The sequence below is a fragment of the Pogonomyrmex barbatus genome, unplaced genomic scaffold (assembly GCF_055798465.1).
Source record: "Pogonomyrmex barbatus isolate J1 unplaced genomic scaffold, ASM5579846v1 scaffold13, whole genome shotgun sequence".
Classification (NCBI taxonomy): Eukaryota; Metazoa; Arthropoda; class Insecta; order Hymenoptera; family Formicidae; genus Pogonomyrmex; species Pogonomyrmex barbatus.
Genome location: NW_028297109.1, coordinates 2,427,053 through 2,436,719, shown reverse-complemented (window position 1 = coordinate 2,436,719; position 9,667 = coordinate 2,427,053). Strand labels below are relative to the sequence as shown.

General features: G+C 25.3%; 1 protein-coding gene across 3 annotated transcripts; it reads left to right on the top strand.

Moving 5' to 3' along the window:
* The first annotated feature begins 455 nt into the window (after positions 1-455).
* LOC105431533 (alpha-glucosidase-like) lies at positions 456-9,595 on the top strand. 3 transcript variants are annotated; one of them, XM_025219433.2, is made up of 9 exons: positions 456-681; positions 2,602-2,766; positions 3,279-3,616; positions 3,846-3,971; positions 5,862-6,272; positions 6,710-6,965; positions 7,740-7,941; positions 8,791-8,940; positions 9,138-9,595. In XM_025219433.2, exons 2-9 carry the CDS (start codon positions 2,613-2,615, stop codon positions 9,220-9,222), a joined length of 1,722 nt encoding a protein of 573 aa, XP_025075218.2. In that variant the 5' UTR covers positions 456-681; positions 2,602-2,612; the 3' UTR covers positions 9,223-9,595. The 3 variants fall into 3 exon arrangements, with proteins under 3 accessions (XP_025075218.2, XP_011644079.2, XP_011644078.2); XM_011645777.2 differs by lacking the exon at positions 456-681 and adding an exon at positions 2,204-2,296; XM_011645776.3 differs by lacking the exon at positions 456-681 and adding an exon at positions 2,204-2,381.
* Positions 9,596-9,667: the final 72 nt, after the last annotated feature.

Sequence of the window (9,667 nt, the reverse complement as noted above, 5' to 3'; positions counted from 1 at the left end):
AGCAATTGCGAAATATATTTTACTCGTTTTCCACTCGTCGATAATGTGGAGCAAACCAATCGTAACACATCACATTTAGAGTTGTTTTCAACCAACATAGACAAGTGATACGGATATCAGACGGATATAAAGATTGAGATTAGATTAGAATTTAATAAAACAAAAAAAAAATTAATCTCAAATTTAATGAACTTTGTTTGAATTGATTTCAAATTTCAATCTAATTTCAATCCTATAATCTCTAATCTACAAGCACTTTTCACTATGGCTACTTTCCTTTTAGATAAGAGAGACACATTTGAGTGTTTCTGAGAAGTCATTGCTAATATTAAAAATCTATTTATATAATTTATATAACGTGTATTATTAGTACTCAATAATAAATTTTGGAACATATTCCTTGATGCTTTCCATTTATAATTTTGTTGCAAGCCACTGTTCTATAATATCGTAATGTCTGATTATTACAAATATAATATTATAATTAAATATGTAGTTAATATATTTAACTAAATAAACTTTGACAGTTGAAATTATATACATCGCGCGATCGCGCTAATGTTTTCAAGTCATAAGGTTAAATTTTTTTTAAAACGCTAACTGCCACATCTACATAATATAAGGAGAAGAAAGAAACAATTGCTATTTCACTTGTTACATACACGTCTATTGCATTTTTAGGTAAGAAATAGAATTTCTTATAATAGAAATAATCAATATATTAAATTAATAAGAAATTACTGTTACATTTATAGTATTATATTTACTATTATATTTACATTTAAGAAATCACAGTTTTTGAATATAAATGATATGATTTTATAGATATAGCAATATTTATTTGCGATATTAATCATTATTTTAAAAAGTGTAATAAAATAAAAGCTTAATAAAAATAAAATATAATAAATCTGATAAATAAATAGTTTTGATTCACATTTTCTACAAAATAATATTATTTTAAAAAAGAATTATAAACATAAAATACTAAATAAAATAATAAATACTAATTAAAAAATAACATTTTATATAAACATTGTATAAAGACTAACAGAAAATAAAAATAAAAATTTATGCAATACAGATATCAAATTAAAATTTAATTTAAGAAATTAAAATTTCGGTGATACAAGTATAACAAATATTGAATATTAATTTCCAACATAAACAACTTTAATTTCCTTTCCATTCTTAATTTTATCGAAGATAATCATTTATGTAACGCATTATCTTTCTTTAAATATTATCGCTGATTAAATTGTTATTTGAGATCTGTTGCACAAATAATATTACCAGAAATAATTTTTGATAATTTTTTTTTATGACATTATTATATGTATATATTAATGCATGTTTTTTACAATTTTTTTAAATAATTGTTATTTTTAGATTTAATATCATATCTAATTGTATCAATTGTTTTACCAAATTTTTTGATATTCTTTAAACAATCAGAATTACAGAAAATCATAATTTACGAAAACAAGTTTTGTTTATTGAAATTAATATTTAATTGACCTTGTTTTGATTATAAATCTATATATTCAAAAAAATTGTTTCTATTCGAAATTATAACTTTTATGTTTTATCTTATTGATATAATATTATTGATGTATATTAATATTAGTTTATCAATAGATATTAAATTGATGCTAATATAATATCATCAGTAATATCAATAAGTCTTTTTAATTTTATCGGAAATGTAAAAAATGTCCTTACATCAGAATAATGTTTGTAAAATTTCTCTATAAAAAAGTAATATTTTTCTGTATAAATACTATATAAATTATATTTTTCAAATACGTTTTAATTTAATTATTACTTTTTAAATTAAAATACTTTTGATATTAAACATACAACTATATGTAAATAACTAATTAAATTTATATAAATTAAAAGTTTGCTATAAAATTTTAATTACATTCTTTGATGTATTTGAGAAAATTGGTTTTAAATAAAAAATTTATTTTAAATTGACTGAAAATTTTTTATAAAAAGATAATATTTAAAGCTGAAAATTTTGCATATATATTTTTAATATTCTGTTCAATTATTTAAAGTTCTGACACTTTGAGAGACACTGCTTAGATGTAGCATTGATGATTTCCTATCTCGAAAAAACTAGATAAAACAAAGATTTCCGCTAAAGATAAATATCTCAAACGTACATATACATGCATCGTTATATATTTTGCACAGAATTCATCGGTTGTGTATATACATAAAACCCTACTCGATCGTAATTACATAATAAAAGACTATAAAAGAGGAAAGATTCGTTTACTCCATAGCAGTAGGTGTACACTAGTCACTTCATCACGTGGTTTATATTAATTCAGACATAAGACATAAGTATCAACGCCAGCGAGTTGTTTTAAGTAATTAGACTAAAGTATTAGAAAATTAAATAAAAGATTATGATAGATAATCATGCGCTTCATTTTCTATTGTTTTTTATAGCAAATTATGATGCAATTTATTGAATTATTTTTTATATACATATATTAATTATATATATAAATATATATAATAATAAATATTATTATATACATTTATTGACATTATCGCATAAATAAGCTCTTAATGTTTATTTTTAAGATCCAGCAAGGATGAATATTATACTAACACTTTGCGCGATATTATTATCATCCAATCTCGGTTATTGTGAAAATAATCCAGAATGGTGGAAGACAATGTCTCTTTATCAAATTTATCCCAGAAGTTTCAAAGATAGTGATGGTGATGGTGTCGGAGATCTTAAAGGTACATTCTTATTTACATACAATTCTAGAAACAATATTATTATAATTTTAATAAAATAAGGTAGTAAAATTACAATAAAACAATATGTCGTTCTTAATAACAAAAGAGCATTTTTAAAAATAAACAATGCTGAGTAGATTATTTTTATCGTTCTATTTAAATAATATTATATTTATATAATAAAATATGTAGACATTTAAAAATATTAAGAAATTTTAAAATAACAAATATGTTATCAAATATAAAATTAATATTGCAAGAAATTTTTTATCATTATCAATTCCTTGTCTTTCCTTTAAATATTTCGAAGCAAATAAATTATTTGTTATAAGATTTTCATATTTGATGTTGATCATATTGGCAATTTATGTCAGTTACGAATCTGAAACAAAAATGACATTTATTTAAAATTAAATATCTATCTATTTATTTATATGATTGCACATTAAAAAATTATAGTAGAGAAATATCACGAACAAAATTAAAACAATGATACGATTTTCTGCGTACAGGTATCACGAGCAAATTAGGCCATCTCGTTGAAGCAAATGTCGATGCTTTCTGGTTATCTCCGATTTATCCTAGTCCAATGGTGGATTTCGGCTATGACATTTCTGATTTTGTCAACATCGACGAGACATTTGGCACCATGAAAGATTTCGAAGAGCTTGTAAAAGCCGCACACGACGTATCCATAAAAGTCATCATGGATTTTGTCCCTAATCACTCGTCAAATAAGCACGAATGGTTCGAAAAGAGTGTGAAAAGCATAGAACCGTATACCAACTACTATGTGTGGCACAAGGGCAAGGTATTAACGAATGGAACTGTTATGGCACCGAATAATTGGGTAAGTAATTAGATAAATTACATCTAATATAACTAATATAACTAAAGATAACATAAAATTAATTTTAATCTCGGTTTAATTTACTCTTTGCCTTTCCTTAATTGTTAGAAATAAAAAACGATAACAAATAAGTTAAACCAAAATTAAAATTAATTTATATTGGTAGATATGAATATTAAAAACATAATTATATATAACAAAATAGTTGAATCATTATCTTCTCGCATAGGTAAGTGTATTCGGTGGACCAGCATGGACTTGGTCTGAAGAACGAAAAGCATATTATTTGCATCAATTTGCACCAGAACAGCCTGATCTCAATTATGAAAACGAGGAAGTAGTAAACGCAATGAAGGTTCGTACAGAAAAACAATTATTTAACAATTAAATTCATATCAATATCAATTTCACACTAAATTATTTTAATAAACTTTGTTTTTAATATAAAATTATGATTTTCTATATTTTGTAAAATTATAATTTTATATTTGTGACTTTTATAGCATTCATCAAAAATCATGTAAACTTATTTAAAATATATTTATTAATATTTCGTATCAATTCCAATCGTTTCAATTTTGGAATAAAATGTGATAAATGATCCAATTACAACTCGATATAAAAGAAATTATTGGTAATAAAACATTCAATCTTTTTGATCAAAATTTGGATTAAAATTGATATCGCATTATTTTATTATCTTATTATCTTAGATAACCACTACAAAACTAACAAAATACGTAGAAACAACAAATGTTTTTTCCGTTATTGACGCTATGCGCGAAATAAAGTTTCTATTCTTCGCTGCAGTGTGAAACAAAAAACAAACACCATTCTGCTTTTTTTCCTTCTCGTAGCAATTTATTCAAAATTATTCGTGTTGTAAAAGATTGCGCGTGGCCACAATAATGAACGACCGAGGACATAATACACGCTACATATCTGTCATCGCACACATTATTTTTTTCTTACCAAGAGTAATTAACTTACTAATCAACGCCTATTGAAATACACAAAACAAACAGGTAAGTGTTTTCCTTGATTGCACTGTCATACAGAAAGCGGATGCAATTAACTGTTGAGCGAACGCGATGAGCGTAAAATTATGATCACAAAATGAAACAGGAAGTGAACACACAATTTGACAATTTTTCAAAAGCGAAGACACTTAAACTGTCGCATGATTAATGTATAATAATGTATAATATAATAATGGTTTAATGAGGATTTATACGGATATATAATGTAAAAAACATTGAAATGTTTAAATATCCAGTTGTAATATTAAAAGTTGTAAAACACATTAGTACATACAGTGAAATCCGGATTGAACATTAATTATTATGTAATGAAGAGCGATAAACTTGCATTGATACAATCCGCAATCTTAACTTTTTGAAGTTAGCTTTAGAAATTGAAAAAAATCTCAAGTCACAAATAATAATGCAAGATCTTTTATTTATTTTATTTAATAATCGCAAAGAGCCTTCCTTTCATTACATTTTTTTCTTCTCTCTCATTATTACATTTTTTATCATCAAAAAATAATACGCAACAAAAACTTTCTGTCAATTCCATTGTTCTTACACAATAAATATCCAGCTTTCATTTAATTCTTTTTTTTTTACACAAGATTATTCTGCACAAGGGAACTTTTTTTAATCATAGCTTTAACTTTTTCAAATTCCTTATATCACATTTATAATGTAAAATCTAGTGTGGGAAGATCTTCAAATATGAATAAAATAATATTAAATAATATTAAATTAAGATGATATAAATACAAATACAAATCATATGTATAAAAATTAATGAATTATTAATATGTTACATGTCTCTCTCTCTCTCTCTCTCTCTCTCTCTCTCTCTCTCTCTCTCTCTCTCTCTCTCTCTTTAATCCAATTTCAAAATAATATTATAGAATATAATTAAATAAATTATTCATATATTTATCAGTATTCTGTGTAATGTCACATAATAATTATATAATAATATTATATATAATAATTATAATTATAAATTTTTCTGTGTCATAAAACTCTGACATAAAAACTAATAACTTATATAAATCAAATCAAAAGAATCAATTAAATAATTTCATATCTTATGCAAACTATTGTTTCAATCGAATGGAATACGCATTTAGATTAGTGATTCAATTCACTTGAACGAATATGTAAATCCGGAAGATATGTAAAACTTCATTCCAGTATGTATTGTACACATTCTCTATTTCTGTTCTTAGGATGTTTTAAGATTTTGGCTCAATAAAGGAGTGGATGGATTTCGAATAGATGCGGTACCACATTTGTGTGAGGACGTTAGATTCTTGGACGAGCCACTCACGGGTAACCCAAATCCTAATGATTACGGTTACACAGATAAAATATACACAAAAGATCAGCCGCGAACCTACGAAATAGTCAAAGGATGGCGAAAAGTACTGGATGAGTACCAAGACCAAAAAGTTATGATGATCGAAGCTTACGCAAACATGACGATGACAATGAAATATTATATATATGGTGCACACTTTCCCTTCAATTTTGCTTTGATCACTGATACGAATCGAGATTCGAAAGCAAGCGATTTCAAGAGACTGATCGACAAATGGATGGTGAACATGCCTGTTTTGGGAGGAACTCCTAATTGGGTGGTAAGTATTAACTTAAAGAGAAACATATCTGAAAAAGATCAATTTTAAATATAATTTCTTCGTTCCGATAAATTTGAGTTAATATTATAACTTTAATCATTCATTTTTAATAAAAAGGCCGTGATGTTTTATATCTAGCAATAAGACATTAAGTTCATTCGCTTTGATTTTTAAATCAGATATTAAAAGCGATATAAAAAATATATCAGTAATATATTGGTATTTCTCGGTTTTACATAATAAATTGAAATAAAAATTGATAAATTGATAAATACTTGAAATAAAAATTGAATAAAAGGATTATAATTTAGTATTCATATAAATTTTTGGTATTATTGAACATTGTCTGATATTGTCGGGAATTAATTCAATTTGTAATACATTCTTAACGCATAAATTAAAAGGACAACATAATTTCGTGAAATATTATTCTGCAGGCTGGAAATCATGATAAATCAAGATTAGTCACTCGTTACGGACGGCAACGAGCTGAATCTGTAACTATGATGACTCTTCTACTTCCGGGAATAGGTGTAACTTATAACGGTGAAGAAATCGGAATGGAAGATACATGGATCTCATGGGAAGACACCAAAGATCCGCAAGGTTGCAATGCTGGCAAAGAGGGTTATGAGAAAGCATCCCGAGATCCCGCTAGAACCCCATTCCAATGGGATAATACTACTTCGGCTGGTATGGATTACCCAAGCAAATTATTATATCTATTCATCAATTAGAATCAGGTCCATTGAAACATAATTTAAGTTAATTCTGCCGAAAGCACTTTATATAATTATAAAAATTCATGGAAACAGTTTATGAAATTGAATCGACTACAACATTTAAAGCTCTTTTATTAAAAGTAATAGTGTATTTGAATTATATTTGATAGAAAGCTATATCGCTTGTCATTTTGTAAATTTATTGAGAGATTTTATAACAAAAGAATATATTTTTTAAACTTTAATATCGATAAAGTTAAGTATCACTTGGCCATAACGTTTCTGAGTAGATTTTTTTTTCTTCGAAAATTGGTTAACGATTAATTTGACAATAAATAGCCATTAATTGTAAGTATCTCATAATAAAATCGCTTACAATAAAATTAATTTGTATTAAACAAAACGCGTATCGTCACTGTCAATGCGGAATTCCTTGCTGAACAGTCATCAGAAGTCTTAATGTCACGAGTATAACTCACATATTTAAAAATCAACGACATGTTTGTTAGATTATGTTATATCTTAGGATTAGGAAAAAAATTGAATAGAAAATTCAAGATAAAACAGATTGCTTATTGATAGTGTTATAACATATTATCGTTACTTTATATTTATCACTTGTAGTATTGAAAAAATAATATTGAGAAATTATATCATATTATATGTAATAGTATGATTATTTGAACGCGATGTACATGATTATAGAATCTGTTTGCTAAAAAATCTGATTTATGTATAATTTTAGGATTCTCTACAAACCCGAAGACATGGCTGCCAGTTAATAAAAATTATCTGACACTTAATTTAGCTGCACAAAAGGAAGGCAATACCCACAAATCTTACTATAAATTATATATAAGAACGTCTGATTTACGAAAAAAGCCGGCATTTAAATTTGGATCTTTGACCACGAGATTATTGAACAATAATGTTCTCTCTCTTACTAGGTAGGACAAATAAAAATATATATAATATATAAATATATATAATATAAAGTGTTTCAAAAATACGTAGCCAAACTTTAAAAGCCTATTTAGGTAAGAAAAAAAAGATCATAAAAATGGGGGTTTGGAAACGATTTCTTTCTGAATTACAAACACTATTTATAACAGACTTTAATATTTTATCAAGAAAATTATTGGAAATTATTGATAAGAATCTTCATTTCATTAAGAAAATTATTGAAAATGACTTCTTTCCAATTACATTAATATATGCTTCGTATGGACGTCTCATGGATTATCAAAGATGTCCAAGAAAAATTCTCAGAGTATTTTATATTTTCTCAGACAAAACGATAATATACAATTTCCTGTTACTACTTCTACAGTAATAATAGGAATATCATAAACGAGAATTTTAAGATATTAATAAATAAAAATCCAAGAGAATCGGGCAAACATGCGGAGCTTGCGATTGATTTTCCTCTATCAATCCATTTATCGATATAATTATTGTTCAGAAATTCTCGAATGCAATTAAAAAGCAGGTAAATAGAAAGATAATCAAGAGAGATCGATATGAGATATTGTTTATTATAAGTAAAAAATTGTTTATAATTTGGAAAGACAGTGTTTCCCATGTACATATGATTTTTTTTTTATTTTTACAGTAAATATGTTCTTAAAGTTAGAATATATTTCTAAAGTTTAATCATCCATTCTGAAACATCCTGTACATCAAATAATCTTTATATTATTTATGTATACAATTTTTTAATATTTAATTTTTTTATTGAAATAACACGTAATACATATTTAAAACCAGATAACAAAAGCTTGTATTTGTCATTACAGGAGATTTTCTAATAGTACATTTACACAAGTAATTTATGTAGCAGTAAACTTTGCAGATAAAGAAGAAACTGTTGATTTATCAATGCTTGATGATGAACCAAATGAATTAAATGTTTATTATGCTAGTTCAAATAGCCAACATCTCATTGGGTAAGTAACATCAAAGCTTTTGCTTATTTTATATTTAATTTGCTTATTTTATATTTTAATTAATTTGTAATATTTTTACTTAAAATATTACAAAATATTATATATATGCAATGCTAAAGTATAAAAATCTTTATATATATTATCTCTTTACTTTGTGTGTAAATATGTATTTATATTATTATTTTTCAAATGTTTAGAAATATCGATGATATTCATGCCTTGAAAATTCCCGCATCAGGCAGTGTAATATGCACAAATATAAATACAGATAAAACCAGGTAAAATGGATAATAAAAATATTCTAACAAGACATCGTGAAATTCATCGCAATTTTTATATCGCAGTTTTATAAAGAAATGGGATTACTCATAATCAGCTGGAATAATTCTATTACGTTTCTATCATCTTGCTTTACCGTTTCTATATTATATATGTTGCACTATATTCCAGTTTCTTTTTTATTTCTTGATGTTCTATTTTTAGAGCCATCTTAATTAAATTTGTCTGTAAAATTAATATTAAAAAAAAAAAGAAAAAATAATAGATTGTCCTATTAATATAATTAAAATAATGAATGTAATTTTACGTTAGAAAGTAAAATATACTAATGTATTGTATCTGAATCTTTCAAATAATATAAATTTGTAGTTGAGAATCTCTCTTTCTCTTCTCTTTTTTTCCGCCTTCCCTTTTTTCTCTGTGTGCGTGTAATAAATGTTTCAATTAA